At 36.7% G+C, this 19115-nt stretch overlaps 1 protein-coding gene across 2 annotated transcripts in view; it reads left to right on the top strand.

The window, feature by feature from the left end:
* Positions 1-17910, top strand: part of LOC138331725 (protein moonraker-like) — a 42654-nt gene extending 24744 nt beyond the window's left edge. For both annotated transcript variants that reach the window (XM_069279477.1, XM_069279478.1), the window contains exons 16-19: positions 10073-10154; positions 10662-10746; positions 13038-13316; positions 13986-17910. In XM_069279477.1, the coding sequence (XP_069135578.1) occupies positions 10073-10154; positions 10662-10746; positions 13038-13316; positions 13986-14397 (858 nt within the window). In that variant the 3' untranslated portion in view covers positions 14398-17910. The remainder of the gene's footprint in view (positions 1-10072; positions 10155-10661; positions 10747-13037; positions 13317-13985) is intronic.
* Positions 17911-19115: the final 1205 nt, after the last annotated feature.

Below are 19115 nucleotides of genomic sequence, written 5' to 3'. Positions count from 1 at the left end.
TTTCCTTTAAATCGCTACTAGTCATAGAGTTCTGCATGGATTGTAACCAAATTTGGCCACAAACATCCTTGGGGGAAGGGGAACAGAACTTGTATAAATTTTGGCTCTGACCCCCCGGGGGCAGGAGGGGCGGGGCGCCCAATAGGGGAAATAGAGGTAAATCCTTTAAATCGCTACTAGTCATAGAGTTCTACATGGATTGTAACTAAATTTTGCCACAAACATCCTTGGGGGAAGGGGAACAGAACTTGTATAAATTTTGGCTCTGACCCCCCGGGGGCAGGAGGGGCGGGGCCCAAGAGGGGAAATAGAGGTAAATCCTTTAAATCACTACTTGTCATAGAGTTCTACATGGATTGTAACCAAATTTGGCCAGAAACATCCTTGGGGAAGGGAAACAGAACTTGTATAAATTTTGGCTCTGACCCCCCGGGGGCAGGAAGGGGCGGGGCCAAATAGGGGAAATAGAGGTAAATCCTTTAAATCGCTACTTGTCATAGAGTTCTACATGGATTGTAACTAAATTTTGCCACAAACATCCTTGGGGGAAGGGGAACAGAACTTGTATAAATTTTGGCTCTGACCCCCCGGGGGCAGGAGGGGTGGGGCCCAATAGGGGAAATAGAGGTAAATCCTTTAAATCGCTACTAGTCATAGAGTTCTACATGGATTGTAACTAAATTTTGCCACAAACATCCTTGGGGGAAGGGGAACAGAACTTGTATAAATTTTGGCTCTGACCCCCCCCCCCCCCCCCCCCGGGGGCAGGAGGGGCGGGGCCCAATAGGGGAAATAGAGGTAAATCCTTTAAATCGCTACTTGTCATAGAGTTCTACATGGATTGTAACCAAATTTGGCCACAAACATATCCTTGGGGGAAGGGGAACAGAAATTGTATAAATTTTGGCTCTGACCCCCCGGGGGCAGGAGGGGCGGGGCCCAATAGGGGAAATAGAGGTAAATCCTATAAATTGCTACTAGTCGTAGAGTTCTGCGTGGATTGTGACCAAATTTGGCCAGAAACATCCTTTGGGGAAGGGGAACAGAACTTGTATAAATTTTGGCTCTGGCCCCCCGGGGGCTGGAGGGATGGGGCCCAATAGGGGAAATAGAGGTAAATCCTTTAATTCGCTACTAGTCATAGAGTTCTGCATGGAATGTAACCAAATTTGGCCAGAAATATCCTTGGGAGAATAAGAACTGAGTTTGTATAAATTTTGGCTCTGGTCCCCGGGGCAGGAGGGGCGGGGCCCAATAGGGGAATTATAGGTAAATTCTATAAATTGCTACTTAATTGTCCTAGAGTTTTGTATGGATTGTAACTAAATTTGGCCACAAACATCCTTCGGGGTAGGAGAACAGAACTTGTATAAATTTTGGCTCTGGCCCCCCGGGGGCTGGAGGGGTGGGGCCCAATAGGGGAAATAGAGGTAAATCCTTTAATTCGCTACTAGTCATAGAGTTCTGCATGGAATGTAACCAAATTTGGCCAGAAAAATCCTTGGGAGAATAAGAACTGAGTTTGTATAAATTCTGGCTCTGGTCCCCGGGGCAGGAGGGGCGGGGCCCAATAGGGGAATTATAGGTAAATTCTATAAATTGCTACTTAATTGTCCTAGAGTTTTGTATGGATTGTAACTAAATTTGGCCACAAACATCCTTCGGGGTAGGAGAACAGAACTTGTATAAATTTTGGCTCTGACCCTCAGGGGGCAGGAGGGGCGGGGCCCAATAGGGGAAATAGAGGTAAATTCTATCAATCGCTACTTGTCCTAGAGTTCTGCATGGATTGTAACCAAATTTGGCCACAAACATCCTTGGGGGAAGAGGAACAGAACTTGTATAAATTTTGGCTCTGATCCCCTGGGGGTAGGAGAGGTGGGGCCCAATAGGGGAAATAGAGGTAAATCCTATAAATTGCTACTAGTCGTAGAGTTCTGCATGGATTGTAACCTAATTTGGCCAGAAACATCCTTGGGGGAAGGGGAACAGAACCTGTATAAATTTTGGCTCTGGCCCCCCCAGGGGCATGGAGGGGTGGGGCCCAATAGGGGAAATCGAGGTAAATCCTTTAATTCGCTACTAGTCATAGAGTTCTACATGGAATGTAACCAAATTTGGCCAGAAATATCCTTGGGAGAATAAGAACTGAGTTTGTATAAATTTTGGCTCTGGTCCCCGGGGCAGGAGGGGCGGGGCCCAATAGGGGAATTATAGGTAAATTCTATAAATTGCTACTTAATTGTCCTAGAGTTTTGTATGGATTGTAACTAAATTTGGCCACAAACATCCTTCGGGGTAGGAGAACAGAACTTGTATAAATTTTGGCTCTGACCCTCAGGGGGCAGGAGGGGCGGGGCCCAATAGGGGAAATAGAGGTAAATTCTATCAATCGCTACTTGTCCTAGAGTTCTGCATGGATTGTAACCAAATTTGGCCACAAACATCCTTGGGGGAAGAGGAACAGAACTTGTATAAATTTTGGCTCTGATCCCCTGGGGGTAGGAGAGGTGGGGCCCAATAGGGGAAATAGAGGTAAATCCTATAAATCGCTACTTCTCATAGAGTTCTGCATGGATTGTAACCTAATTTGGCCAGAAACATCCTTGGGGATAGGGGAACAGAACCTGTATAAATTTTGGCTCTGGCCCCCCGGGGGCTGGAGGGGTGGGGCCCAATAGGGGAAATAGAGGTAAATCCTTTAATTCGCCAGTAGTCATAGAGTTCTACATGTAATGTAACCAAATTTGGCCAGAAATATCCTTGGGAGAATAAGAACTGAGTTTGTATAAATTTTGGCTCTGGTCCCTGGGGCAGGAGGGGCGGGGCCCAATAGGGGAATTATTGGTAAATTCTATAAATTGCTACTTAATTGTCCTAGAGTTTTGTATGGATTGTAACTAAATTTGGCCACAAACATCCTTCGGGGTATGAGAACAGAACTTGTATAAATTTTGGCTCTGACCCTCAGGGGGCAGGAGGGGCGGGGCCCAATAGGGGAAATAGAGGTAAATTCTATCAATCGCTACTTCTCATAGAGTTCTGCATGGATTGTAACCAAATTTGGCCAGAAACATCCTTTGTGGAAGGGGAACAGAACTTGTATAAATTTTGGCTCTGACCCCCAGGGGGCAGGAGGGGTGGGGCCCAATAGGGGATTTAGAGGTTAATATTAAAATTCCTTCAGAAAAGAAACAATGAACCTGTATTCAGAAAATTATTTGGCATTACAAACCAGGTGAGCGATACAGGCCCTCTGGGCCTCTTGTTTATATTTGAAATAAGAAAATATTTATATAAGAAAAACCTTTTGTCAAAAAAATAAATTATGAATAATCAATTTTAGAAACCATGGCCATAATAATTTTTCATTCAAACTAAAAAGAGAGCGATCAATGAGTCCTGGACAACATCGAGAGCCATGGCGACCAGCAGGGTCTGGGCGTACTCCATCTAAAGGAGGGCGGCGAAGAACTCGTTCACAGAGTCCGGCGCTGCAGCGTTGTCACCTCATCCAGGACATGTTGGACGGAGACCTGGTCAAGTAAGTTGTAACCAACCTGCAAGCCATGATAGAGTAAATGTATAGAGTGAAACACTACCAAATTAAATATTGAATGGTTAATACCTATTATAATAAGCCATTTTGTCACAAAGACAGAAGCTTTTTAATGTCTATAGTTACAATTTAAAATCTATTATTCAGAATTTTTTTGAGGCGTGTTTGATAGGGAAGATAATCAGCAAAATTTTATCAATAAAATAGATATATTTCATTATGCTAGAGAAGACAACAACTGTATGGTTTTTATGATAAGGAGGCTTAATGTATATTTATTTCACTGTTTTGTATTCTTTGTTTCAGAACATTATTTCCTGATGACATGGAACAGATGGGAAAGGTTTGCGACAAAACACTTAAAAATTAATGTAGATTTTTCATCCAGTAATCAATATAATCTTGTGGTGAAATCTTCTTGGATTGAATTAGTGAAAAGTATATTAACATTTAACATTGATTTCAAAACAAAATACACAGAATCAAGAGTCAATCCTATAACTGTTATTAATTGTTTGTTTTAACGTTTCAGAAGAAGACCCCAGTGAAAGGCAGACAGCTGCATTCTGCCACTTCACGAAGGGAAAGGTAAGCTACAACACAGGATGCATTGTAAATGTGGTCTTTTAAATCAAATCTAGTCAGATTAGTAACATATTAGGAGAAGGTACGTTAAGACTCGAATATGGCCCCAAAATTAAATCTCCATTAAAAAACAAAAAATTTTGCAATAAAACTGTTGAATACATTTGCTAACACATTACATCCCGAAAATATCCCGCATGTGCTAACTATGTTCACTATGACGTCATCATCAACATGCAGTTTCCCGCCATTTTTCAGAAAAATCCTTGAAAAATCATACTTTTTGAGTGGTTGTCTCTAAAAATGAATGTGGCCGCCTTCGTGGAGCAGAAAGAGATTTTCACACGTTGTGTATCGGGTACTTACGCATATCCATGCAAAATATAAAGTTGCTCCAAGGTGGCGGCCAAATCCATTTCAAGCCTTTTCTAACCTAAAGATGATGAATTTCTAGCAAAATTTGGCGAGAAGAGGAAAATCATCAATTTGATGACGTCATAGGTGGAGCACATCGTGCACATGGTTATAAAAAGTTATGTTTTGATGAATGGCAAGTATGAGAGTATTTATTGATTTGCAATTGATGTGGATCAGAGTTGATCTTTTTCGGCCTGAAAAATTAAGGCCAAATACTGGTCCTATCATATCTACTCCTTTGAGTTGAGTTTCTTTGTCAATTATTTACTGGGATATCAATCTGAAATATGTTGGAATATTTATGCTGCTATAATTTTCTAGTTAAACTGATGAGTTTTCATCTAATTAGGCATTGTAACGTTTTGAATTCCTGTGTATCCTGTTGAGTTTTTCTAATTATTGATTTGTAAACATCTAATGACAATGTGTTAAGATAAAATACCAAGAATTGGAATTAACTCGTATTTTCATAATTTAATATAAAATCATTTTATCCAATACTAAGTATTAATATATTTGTATAATGGTCATTGAGTGATCTTTATCATATTCTGGTTTTTGTAGGATGTATGTTTTGTGTTGTCTCTATTCCGTCTTTGCATATTACACTACAGTTACCTCCCTTGCGGATAGTTTTTGAGATAGGTGTCCAATGTGATGTCATTATTTTGTGAGTGAAATCAATATTGTTTTCTCAGAAAAGTATGTCATTATTCTCACAAACACATGACACCACAATCAATACCTACTCACAAGGGCAGATAACTCTGTAATATGCAAACACAGAATATAATGTGTATTTACATCTACAGACAAGCACGATCACGGAGTCCGACAGAGAGAATGGTTGACAATGCAGAGATAGCCATCCAGAGGAGGCTACAGCCTTTACTGGACCAAGCAGAGGTAAGCCTATCTAGAGAAGGGTGAATTTGGTTCTATTATAACTAATATCTTATTAGTAACCAGGGTCATTTATGAATGTATCAGGTTGAGGAGATGGAGTTCCCGGAGAAAAACCACCGACTTATTATCGGTACCTGACAACTGCGCCAGGCTATTGGTAATTTGTCGGAAAATCTTTCATGGTCACTTCATTGAGATGAAAAAAAATGTTTGTCATGAAATCAACATAATGTTTATGCATTTCAAGGTTCCAATGCCTGTTATCATGATAGCAGAATACTTATAGTAACAAACTTATACAAAACTTGTAAGAATTTAACTTTATTGTAAGTTTAGATAAAATTTTCTCTCATATCAGGCTATGTTATATAGAGTTTGCCCATGTAAGATAGCTATGTAAGATTAATTTGTGTTACATGGAGACAACTGTTGAAATATGCCATCTAGGCCTACCTGTTGCACAGAGGCTCGTAAATGCTGTTAACATATATAATATTTTGATCATGCGTGCATCGTATCCTATTAGAATATGACGTACATGTATATCTACTAGGCGTAATCATTTAATGAATGTGTTGCGTGCCCCTGTGTCACGTCATCCGGTTAGGCCTAAGTCCAAAAATGACCGACTATCATGTCTCGTACTGTAGCATGCATGTTTCTGTTAACTTACTGACAACACACACAATCGCTAAATGATTATAGAACTCTGAATGATAGACACAAATTTATGATTTCAAACATGCTGTCGAACATGAAAACCACATATTATAGTTAATGTACGATAGCCTAACATCTGAGCGAGAACAGTCCTCCGCTTCGCTTCTAAACAAGAATCACGTTTAAATACGTACAATCCTGTATCACAACAAAGGTCGGACACTCGTATCGAAATCATGTTCGCTGGATCATATATGAACAACTGTGAAAAATGTTGATACAACAAAACAAGCTCCAAAATCAAAACATCGTCTGATCATGGTGATCGAGACCGACTCGGAGTAGCCTTGACCGCCAATATATGAATGGAATTCCGACGAAAGTCGTGACATCACGTATGACGCAGTGCTTTGACTGAAGTGACAAAACAATGAAAATTACTGCTACGTTTCTTCAAAATGACAACAATTTTGTAGTTAGAACTGAAATACATGTGCCACACAAAATCAATCTATTCTCTTTGATTGTTTTTTGTTTTGTACATTGGCACTATATATTTCGCGGATGTACGCAAACGTGTACCATGTGATCGGGTATAGGAAAAAAGTCGGTCTTATTTTGTACGCAAACTTTCAGTTTGCCAAAAACGGGTATGCTTTTCAAGGATATCTTTTTGTTTTAGCATAAAATTATGTAATAAAAAATCGGGAAAAATGAAGTAAAATGATGGCCCGGCAGGTATTTTAACGGAAATTTGGTAATGATATGAGAGAAAAAGACTCTTTCATATGTACACATGGAGGATAGGGGATATTCCAGCCTCGGGGTCAGTAAATGTGGTAAAACCCTCGGCAAGCCTCGGGTTTTACCACATTTTCTGACCCCGAGGGTGGAATACCCCTATCCTCCATGTGTACATATGAAAGAGTCTTATAATCCATTGAAAATGTTTTGTGATAACAGCTTGATTGGTGGAAAAACTTACTTTAATTGAGAGAGTCCATGACTGTAAATTTTTGCTAAGTAATATTTATGACTTATCTTAAAATGCATGTGGAATTCTAATGATATCCTAAAAAATAAATAATACCTTTATTTCATTGACTAAATTTTCTGTACTTTTATGTTGTAGGAGATAGCTTGTCGCCAGGAACAGTTACTTGCAGCATCTAATCCGAATTTTAGGCATGGGCTTGAAGATGAGATCACTAATGTAAGTTATCATCCTTTTGTTCCGATGTCAAAATATTAAAACAATAGTTTATACCTAGTCATCCTTTGGAATTATGATATACAAAAATAAAATCTATATATAGCCCACCAAAGGAGATAAGGATAAAATGGTCTTTATACTGTCTACTTTCATTATCTCAAAATCGCTTGATTCAAAATTCTGGTTGAGTCAAATTAATTTTGAAGTCCCGTTTTATTTCCATCTTTGTATATGTTTTTTAAGATCGGATGACTCAAATTTCAATGACTCAAAACTCCGGTTGAGTCAAAGTCGATTCCTGGTCCCTAGAACAGATATTCAGCAAAAAAAATAGTCGCTATCTCGAATTTAATTTCAGTCAAAATTTCAAATTAACAAAAATCAATTACGTAAATATACAATGTATACGGAGTGTGTAATCTGTTACAGTATGTGAAAACTATTTAATTTGCTATATTATTATTTTGAAAGACCATTTTATTCTGAAATAAGAAAGATGATTGTTTTTATTTGTTCAACTACAGTATAACTTGTCTAAATCGAACCCTGTATAAACCGGAAACTTGTCTTTACCGATGAATTTATTTGGTCCTGGCAAATTTCTTAATAAACTATAGTACTTTAAACCTGCATAATCCGGAAGCTGTCTACTCTGAAAACCGGAACTGTCTAGGTAATGTTACTATACCTTTCTTTGTAAAATTAACTTGGGCAAACCGGCAGCAATGTTTTCACAACATTGGACTGATCATGAGGCGCCTAAGGGGATTTACTACCAGTATACTAAGGGCTAGATACACATGTAGTGACAACTTTTCACTTTTCATTCGATGGTTTTGTTACATGTACATTGTATTTGTGAATACTTTTCACGGTCAATTTTAACAATAAAACATACACATAACTTCTGAGAGTTCATTTGAATGCAGCATACCGAGAGAAATGGATCGTACATGTACACCTCAGAAACTAAGAAAACATAGGATGGATTTATGTGTTCTACCAGGTACATATGTGAGAATAAATGTTTGTGCTGTCATAAAAAATTCTTCTGATGATTTCCATGTGAACATATTGTGATAAGGTTCTATCCTCTATAAACCGGACACCTGTATAAACCGAACAAATTGACTGGTCCCCTTCACATCCGGTTTAGACAAGTTATACTGTACTACATTCCATATAAGTTTGTTGTATGAACCACTGAAGTCAGTATACCACCTACAGGAAATCAGGGTGCATGCCTATTATCCTGACGATCATATAATCGTAATACAAGTTTTTTTTGATGTTTTTTAAAAAAAAATCCAAAAACATCTGAAAACATATAATCAAAAACCTTATAAGTTAGGAAAATCAATATAATGTGCTGATCACGGTAATAGGCATATACCAAGCTGTAATAGTCATTAGATAAGGACCGTTAAAAACCACATTCTGATCAAACCTAATGACATTACGTTTGAGTCGAATTCCAGATGAATCAAATAATTTTCGTTGGTCCTTTGAATTTCAAGATAACAAGTTTCAACTGTATTCAAATGGCCCAATAGATAGATCTAAATGTGTAAAAACCTGCCATTTGGGACACAAAGAATTTTTTTTTTTTTTTATATTCATATTATAATTATATGACAGGTTTGGCTGTAAGTGTGATGACAAACATTCTAATTTGTATGCTCAAACTTCATGTTGTAAAATTGTGACTTGGATTTATATTATTTTATTGATTCTATGATAACCAGCCTGAGGAGCGTAGAGATGTACTTACGGAGATGATACTACAGGATGTAATAACGGACACTGCCGAGGAGTTCCAGGCCCTGGAAAGACAGGAGAGGGCGGAGAAAAAGGCAGCGGCTCTTCAGGACCGCCCCACACTGGAGAATTTAATGTACAAGCTGGAACAAATGGAGGTAAGCTTATAAAATTACATGACAAAAATATATGGATGTTTAATAGGATTTTATTTCATTGTCATGTAGAAGTAATAATGAATTTTATACATTGTACTTCTTTCTGTCCATCTGTCCTGCCGTACTATTCCTGTTCGGTTGATAATTATATGTCTTGTTTATTTTTTCTTGTCTTCAAAGTCTTAGTATGACACAGTGTACAATGTGAAGCCATTCAGGCAATACAATAAAGAATATCCTCGATCTAGGTGACATAAAAGTAGTGCACACATTATGAGGTACTTCATTTATTGTATGATTTATTTAAGTGATCAATAAATAGGAAATTCCTGTGGTTTACGATCAACATAATAGATCTTAAGCATTTTCTGTTTCTGGATATGTAACTACAATATATATTTCTAAAAGATTCAACATTTAAAAATCATTAAATTACAGTCAAAATTGGTATACAGGTCTTTTTAGGGACATTGAATGCAGTGGTCATATTTTAGGTTATCTGACCCGATTGGTCAGGATGACCTATAGTCATTGTGTTTCATCCATCGTTGTACGCCGTATGTAAACTTTATATATTTTGAACTGCTTCTGATTTTCGGGTTGATTTGAAATCCAAGATGGCCACCATGGCACCATATATATATTTATTTACTACACAACTGTTGCCAAGGTTGTTAGATAACCGTTAGGGCCTGTGGGTCTCTTTTTATGAGGTCTAGTTATGTAGCAAATGTTCAACTTAGTGTGGCATGGTCTTTCTAACTGTGTCTGGTAACGTAAATACAGTTGTACATTTAGTATTTATTGTGTATACAGGAGGAACGCCACAACATAAGACGGAGATGGGCTACAATAGAGTTCTCCCAGACTGAACCTCTAACCAAACCTTCCATCAAAGGTACTATTTCTGTATTAAACATGACTGTTGTGTAGAAAAGTAGTAGATCTTGTAAAGATGTTGTGGGATACAGAAGTGAATAATGTTGTTATCCAGTTATTAAGGAAATATATACCCTTGCTAAGTATATATTGTTACAGTAATGAAATGCAGGCTCACTAGTCACTTTGGCTGTTCCTTTTCTATGTAGCTACATATAGATAAAAAACATATGGGGATGTGGATGTGGCGAGTGGTAGAAGGCGCAGATATGTTTGGCTAGGCGATTGGGTGCCGTAAATCGTGAGTCCGAGGCCCGGATAGGGCATGAGTCAATAAATTGTCATGCTTTGTTTAATTGTGTTTCTTTGATATTACATGTAGATAGAAACAATCCTATTGGTGAATCCTTTACAGAAATTTGTTATTTTCCCTTTTCAAACCCTCCAAAAACATGGTACCAACGTAAGGTACATGATTCAGACCTCATTTTTACTCTGTTTTATGAACTATTTTTGTTATGTACAGATTCTGGTCGACCTTTAGCCCCAGCTGCTATGGAGATCACGAGACACACCATCCCTCCACGTTCTATACAGAAAAACATGCACAGGTAACTATGCTATCAAATAACTCATAAAAATGAACATGTGCAGAAGTCTGTGTCGGATTTTGCCTGTTATTACATTGTTGTCTGTAATGCTGTAAGCCAACTTTCGCCCTGCAGGTAGGGCATTAGAATTGTACCTGCTGCCCCTATTGGATGATCGTAAAAGGCGACTAAATTTAGGATCTTATCTTTTCTCTTCTTCCTAACTGACTTTATCTTCCCTAATGCCTCCCTTGGCACCGCCTCACTTTTGGCCTTGAGTTGAGCGTTCGCCCCTGTGAGGAAGGCTCTGGGTTCTGTCCCCTGGCCGAGACACACCTAAGTCTATAAAAGTGGTAGTTTCTGCTCCTGCTTAGCGCTCAGCATACAGGGAGTGGGACGACTGGTTCGCCCGTTGTCAGTATAATGTGACCGGGTGGGGTGTGTTGCTTGGTGTCTTTGGCGGCATACTTCAGTGATATAGCACTATGAAAAGGGCAACAGTTCCACTATACAAGAAGACACAACATGAATATACCGCAGTCTCCCAGTACACTCACCTCGCACAACATACACGCAACACACCACATACATGGGAGGCCGTCCTTACATGACCATAGCTGTTAATAGGACGTTAATTAATCAAACAAACAAACAAACAAACAAACAAACAAAGCCAACTTTCTTTCAGGCTATTTAGTTGCAAGATTTCCATTTCAAAAGTGAAATTTACGAAAGTAAATCACAAACAAAAGAAAATTGGTTTACAGTAATTAAAACAGGTATTAATGATGTGTCAGTTATATTCATTAGTATAGAATATATAAGTTACATGTCTGTATTTTCGAATTGTTCTATACTTATATATAGAGTTAACTGCCCTTGTTATAGATTCAATGTATTTTAAATATTAACATTTTTGTGTCCCCGCCATGACAGTTTTACCCACATCTAAGATATTAACATTTTTGTGTTCCCGCCATGAAATGTTTACCCACATCAATCCTGTCTTGTGTACCATTCAGCCATCTTAGAATCTGAAGGCTGAGACATCATTTCTAGTTTTCAATCAAATCATAATCATATTGTGATGGCCTGGATGAAAGGGCTCTATCTATTATGGCCTGGTTGAGAGGGCACTATTGCCTCATAGTATTGTCGAGGGATGGAATAGTGCCTGAGCCAAAGGCGAGGGTACTATCCCATCACGAGACAATACTATGAAGCACGTGAATACAGAAGCATGTCAAGCGACACCTCACAATGCTGTCTTCATTTCCACACCACGGTCTTACATTAAAAGTACAACATATGAATTGTCGCAGAAATCTGTTATTGTATAAAAATGGGATTCAGATTCACGAAGATCAAAAGTAGATCAATATATAGCATGACTGAACTGTCTTCTGTAGAAAAGCAACATTTGCTTCCATCCCCACACACAACAGCCTGTCCGCCATCTTAACGTCTTGGTTGAAGCGCAACGTTATAATGACGTTATGTAATGGTGACGTCACAATACATTCACGTTCAATTTTGCGCCACTTCAATAGTGCCTGCTTGCCTGGGCACTATTGCAAATAGTACCCATGTGTGTAGACAGAATCCAGTATTCTGTCACGTGATGTACTAATGCTTCATTGTATTGTCAAAAGATGGAAAGTGCCACAACTGAAGGTGAGGGCACTATCCCATCAGCCTAAAAATGTCACAATCTTGTGCATTTCAAATAGTACCTGCTTCCCTGGGCACAATTGCTGCATAGAGCCTTTGTGTGTAGCCAATCAGAAGCTAGTACAGTACATGTATCCTGTCTCGTGATGTACTAATTATGCAAATCTCAAATAAACTGTGTATAACAAGAAAATGAAATAGATACTTGTGACAGTATGATAAAGTTGTATACCACTACAAATTTTGAACCTGCTGAGGTTTAATCAGTGTTAGATATTCTCAATTCTATAAATTTGCTCATGTGCTATGTTTTAGTGTAGAAAACAATCTATTTTAAAGAACATTCACCCAATAGAACAATAACCTCATCAATGTTTAGAAAATTACAAAGGCAGATGAAAATAGCTTCCAAGTTTCAAAAGCAAATTCTGTTTGCATGCATTTCGATCAAAAACAAAAACCACATAGTGATGATCCAGACCTAAATCTAAATGGGATTTAAATTCCAGTAGTTGAACAAACTATATTTCCAAGACTTATATTTGATTCAACACTGTTCTTTATTCCTCATACAAGTACTGGTTATCACATTATATTTTAGTAATGGTATTAAATTAAATAAACTCTTTATCAATTTTCAGGGAGTTTACAAAAAACACAGAGGATGAGCCAATCATATTTACCAAAATGAAATCAGAAGCAAGGTTCACAGAAATGAAAACTGGATTTCAGACAGGTTTTGATGATGTTCCTCTAAAAGAATCTGCTTATGAAACAAGGTCTCGGCCAGAAGTTCAGATTTCAATTCCCAAGGCTGTACGAGAGAGGATAATGTCAGGAGTTGAGGCTTATGAGAGGTATCTCAAGAAAACGTCTCACCAACGTGTGGGAAAGTTTGATCCCTGGAGGCTCATGGAAGAGTAGGTTTACACTATCCTTATGGCTTTTCCCATTGATTTTATAATTATATTTAATTGTATTAAATTAATCATGAATTTGAGACTTCAGACAGTAGTGTATAGTGTTATGTGATATGGTCAATACATACATAATGTCACTGATATATGTACTTGAGTGCCATGTATTGACGAGGTTTAACTTGCATATACTGCTAGAATAACATAAAATCTTCTTGTGAAATGTCTTTTGTGGAGCTTTCATGGTTTTCTTGAAATATTTTGTTAATGAGAGAATACTGTATGTTTAAATTTCATAAAGCATGATTTTCTTGTCTAGGAACTTTCGTAATATCCCATGGAGCTAAAGTATCAAATTAAATGTATCCAAAAAATTCCATTGATTTTGTGGCAACAAAAAAAAAAGAAAGTTTCTAATAAAATTATTATAATTTATGATATTCAATGTTAAGAAATAATGTGATCTTCTAAAAATTAAAGCCTTTGCTTTAAAAACATCACTACAATTATACCTTCAGGATGATACAGACTCATTTAATTGAAAATTGTTTAAACGTTTTTTTGTTTTGATAAAATAATAACAATTAATTACATAACCTCATATAAAAACGTCTTGGTTCATTTTAACAACCCTACATTTTTTAACTTTCGTTTTCCATATATTTATCACAGAGTTGCTGACCATATTATGGATGAATGTTTGGCAGACATAGCTGTTGAGTTGGAGGACTTGAATGAGGCCATTGTTACTAATGTTTGTAAATCAGAATTCCTGGTACCGAAGGAGATCGGTGAAACCCCTCCAGCTTCCCCTGCCCCCACCCTACCAAGCCCCGCCCCCAGGGACAGCCCCTCTATGGTGGTGTTTAAGGATCAGCCAGTACATTTCTCTATACCTTCTATATATAATGAGACTCATGTAAAAGAGGTGGAGGAGGATAGTGTGAGGAAAGTCAGTGAAAAGGATGAGGTTTCAGAACAGGTATCAGAAGAGGATGACAATGATGATGATGATGATGATGATGATGACGATGATGATTATGAAGATTATGAAGATGATTATGAGGATGAAGTTTCAATATGATCTCTGAAGTTTGATCACAACTTGAATACTCTGATGTTAATGTGACAATAAGCAAACCCGCTTCATGTTAAAATGATACACTTGTTCAGCATTGACCGATCGCCAGGTGTTATATAGCCACGCCTCATGCTCACAAGCGCACATGTTTCTATTCAATGTCGTGTTTCTATTCAATGTCGGAGCAAACTTGTAGCACACACAATACAAAATGCAAAGTCATGTGTGGTTTGATTGACAGCTGGCGATCCGTCAATTAATAAACAAGATATAGCAAACAAAATCAACACATTATGGGCTTCATTAGACTGGCCACCAGACCCTAAGTTGCTGATAAGACTTTCTCAGCAGAGTTCTTTACTAGATTATCTCCCCCTAGTTTAAAACTTAGGAATCAGGCATGTAGTAGAGACAAAAATAATCAAGCCAAATTTTAGTGATTTGTTTAATATTCTAGAGACTGGTGGCCAGTCTACGGCTTCATAATTTAATTGATATCACTTTCCTATGAAAGTAGTTTTTATTTGATAAGAATTTAAGTTAGATATTAAAACACATTCTCAGTCAAAGAAATATAAATCGTTCATAATTAAAGTATTTAGATACATATTCCAACATGGTGAGAAATGATCATTTTTTTAGAAAGTCTGTAAAAAAGGTGTAAAGGATAGGTAATGTCTGTGATATTTTGTACATCTTTATGTATATTTTGTGCTATTTATTTATTTTTAGTATTGATTCATAGTACAGTGTTATGTATAAAAATACAATGTAATATAATCATCAAATTTGTATTTAAAGGACTATATTGAGTATCATATCGGACAGATAGATAATTGATATTAATTAAAGGTATTTTATCACAATTGAGGTATTTTATCACAATTGTGTAAAGTAAAAAGTTTGAATTTGATTTGTATATTCTCTTTATAGTGACGCAAATTTAATATAATTCTGTAGTTTGAATCAGGCATTGATTATTGATAAATTAAAGAATTCAGAAGTAATAAACAAGAATTTTTGTACCTATTGATAATTTTAATTTCCTATTGTTAATTTATTTGAATCATGCATTTATTATTGACAAATTTACTAATTCAGTAGTAATAAACAAGAATTTTTGTTGTTATTGATGATTTTAATTTCTTATTGTAAATTTCTTGATTCAACTTAATTTATAAAATCCCGAGTATAAGTGGCGTATACGTAATTCTTATCTGGTTGTCATTGAACCAGAATAAATGAAGTTTTTTCAGTAACCTTACAAAATCAAACATTACCCAGAATTGTCCAGTATTTGGCTGTCACTATATCAGGACATAGTCAAGAGACCTGGAAGATAGGACGAAAGGTCAAATTAACTAAAATTATAATCAAGATGTACATGTATGTACGTGTAGCAGTTACACATATTAACCAATATACATACCTTGGTCTAATTTTGATAGAGCACTTTGATTTTTATGTATTACATTTGTAAATTAGTGGCCAGATCTGCAATAAGTGCTCAATACTATGGAATAGTCAAAAGTTGATATGAATACCTTCATCTCTATCACTTTTGAAATTTTCTTACAATAGCCATCGGCAATCTTCGTACTTTTCAATTTAAGCATTGAAGTCACTTTTTTTTTTTATTTCATCGGGGAATGAAAGAAATTTTGTTTGCAAACTGTGTGAATCTGCGTAGCGGATTCTCACAAAAGTTTGCAAACAAAATTTATTTTATAACCTGATGAAATTAAATAATAGTGACTTCAATGCTTATAATTAATTTTCCAGGCTACTTTATAAAATGAAATACGTTTACACTTATGATTCCATTGATTTTTTCCAAGGGATTATTTTTTCCAAACCAATACGCAACGTCAATGTTTCTATTGTGACGTCACGATAACTTCGGGATTTCCGCGATTTCCTTGGCATGTAGAGCAATGCTACGGCGGCGTATTAGGGCCACTATATAATTTAATTTATCTTGTACGTACAAGTTAGTATCTTGTACGTACAAGTTATTATCTTGTACGTACAACTTAGTATCTTGTACGTACAAGTTATTATCTTGTACATACAACTTAGTATCTTGGACGTACAAGATAGTATCTTGTACGTACAAGATAGTATCTTGTACGTACAAGTTATTATCTTGTACGTACAAGTTACTATCTTGTACTTACACGTTACTATCTTGTACGTACAACTTATAGTATGTTGTAATGTACGTACAACTTATAGTATCTTGTACGTACAAGATAGTATCTGGTATATCTTGTACATACAAGTTAAATTGAACTGCTGTTCATCACCGCAGAATTGAGTCCCCCGCCTGATATTTTTCGTAATTAAAGATAGTCTGTCTACTTTGCATTTCAAGCACGATCACAGGTTTATTAATGAGGACAATATCTTTTTCACCATCGTATTTTGAAATTGCCGGATTATGAGTTGAAACTGCATAGTCACTTGCATTATTTTGAAACTGACACTGTATAGTTCCTTTCGAGAAAACTGTATAGTCGCTTGTTTTATAGATACGATATGTTTAGTGATAAAATGGATATGATACATCTCCGATGAATGATAAGTTTGATCTATTAAAAAGAGGAGCAAACAAATTCGTAATTTTCTTCAATTATAAAAGTTAAATACTTCACACTGGTGCCATTATTGGAACTTTTTGAGCATTTATTTTAGTTCAGAATAGTAGTATTGAAAATAATTAACTGCCTCCGAAAAAAATCCTAGGCATTATGCCCTAATTCGAATGAGTTACTGATTGCACAGACAACAAAAGCAAAACAAATTATTTCATATGTGTTTTTGTGTTTATTAGATATATATACACAAATCAATTATGGTCCAAATGATGATCATAGTTAATACTCCGTTATAAACATTTACATATATATGTTCGGAAACTTATCACAGCATCACAACTCCACAACATGTCGCAAGGTATTCTTTTTTCCCCTTTGGCTTAAACAAAGGGTACGTAATATACGTATACATGTAGCTTCATGCGATACCATTGTGATAGTAAAACAGCCACAGCCTTTAATACCGAGAATTTCAACATTATACTATCTTGTACGTACAAGATACTAAGTTGTACGTACAAGATAGTAACTTGTACGTACAAGATACTAACTTGTACGTACAAGATACTAACTTGTACGTACAACATACTAACTTGTACGTACAAGATACTATCTTGTACGTACAAGTACGTACACGATACTATCTTGTACGTACAAGATACTAAGTTTTACGTACAAGATACTAGGTTGTACGTACAAGATAGTAACTTGTACGTACAAGATAGTAATTTGTACGTACAGGATACGTACAAGATACTAACTTGTACATACAAGATAATAACTTGTACGTACAAGATAAATAAAATTTTGTAGTGGCCCTAATACGCCGCCGTACAATTCTGATTGGAAATTTTATTTTTATTTTTTCATAATAAATTATACTTGTTATCTTAACACCATTTTTACCGACTTTAGCCTTCATTTGTCCGACTATTCACTTATAACAAAATCACCTATAACAATTACTTTCCCAATGTCTTTATAACCTACCTACAGTTTCTTCTAAACAAGCAAATACGTCATTTTCACATTTGTCGTAAAATGTGATGTTAATTGAAGGAAAATAACAAGTAAACATAAGTATCAGTGTCGGCATTTGATGTTGTTCGGGATAACTTCATTAGTGCGATGTTGTTAATTATCGATAATACGACAGTGTTTGGACAATGATGATTCAATTAAAATAACAATATCACCATTTTTGCCGTGCTGTCTAGGAAAAATCGTAACCTTCTACTTCCAACCAAGGATTTGTAAGTGAGAAGGATTCGTGTCCGTCTCTTTACATTACTAAACACCATGACGCCTATGAACCGGGAATAAAAACCGTTTTTCTCAACAAATACTTGTTTTATCGAGTCAAACGAGACACCAATGTAAAGTTTATTAAATTTCACAACGTTTATAACTTGTTTTAAGGACGGAAGATTTAGAGGATATGTCTTAAATTTTCGTTAAAAAAAATATGGCAGCTCATGAAATGACGGCCCGCTTCAGAAAGTAAGACGGTAACCCTCGTACCCGCAAGCTACATCAAAGGCTGCGCCGGGTATCAAAGGGAAATCAGTCGTCGCCCAACGTCACGGTCAGTGCACAAACACAGAAGCTCCTGCCTTGTACTCCCCAAAACCCAGTGTGACTTATCCTTCTAATATACGTCCTTGTTCCAACACTTCATCTTCTTTCACCCAGCACTCGTACAAGCAAACAATATCGTATTTACAAGTTATATTTACAAAGTCTTAAAATTTTGTGACTCTTAACTTTTCGGCTTTACCTCTACAAATGTCCCATGCTATGATAGAGACTCCCTCCAGACTGTCCCAGTACATATAGCTGGTATGGTGATAGGTCCTTGCACTACTGGTAGATGACTCGGTTCTCTCACGACACGGTCATGATTGACTTGGGTACGATCGATATCCTTCGCGATACGGTCGACGTCATGGTCGACTTGATGTCGATTCCTAACGATACAGTCATGATCGGCTTGAGCGATATGCAAAACTGTTCGACTTTACGTCATGTTCACGCAGTCTGCTTGTTCTTTCTGTCCGGAATCTCGCGGCATGTCTCATTATCCCTAGTGGTGATGTATTACGGCGATCTGACGTCGCTCCTCTA

The sequence above is a fragment of the Argopecten irradians genome, chromosome 9 (assembly GCF_041381155.1).
Source record: "Argopecten irradians isolate NY chromosome 9, Ai_NY, whole genome shotgun sequence".
NCBI classification, from domain to species: domain Eukaryota; kingdom Metazoa; phylum Mollusca; class Bivalvia; order Pectinida; family Pectinidae; genus Argopecten; species Argopecten irradians.
The sequence above is the reverse complement of the archived record's forward strand: the minus strand, read 5'-3'. Positions and strand labels throughout refer to the sequence as shown.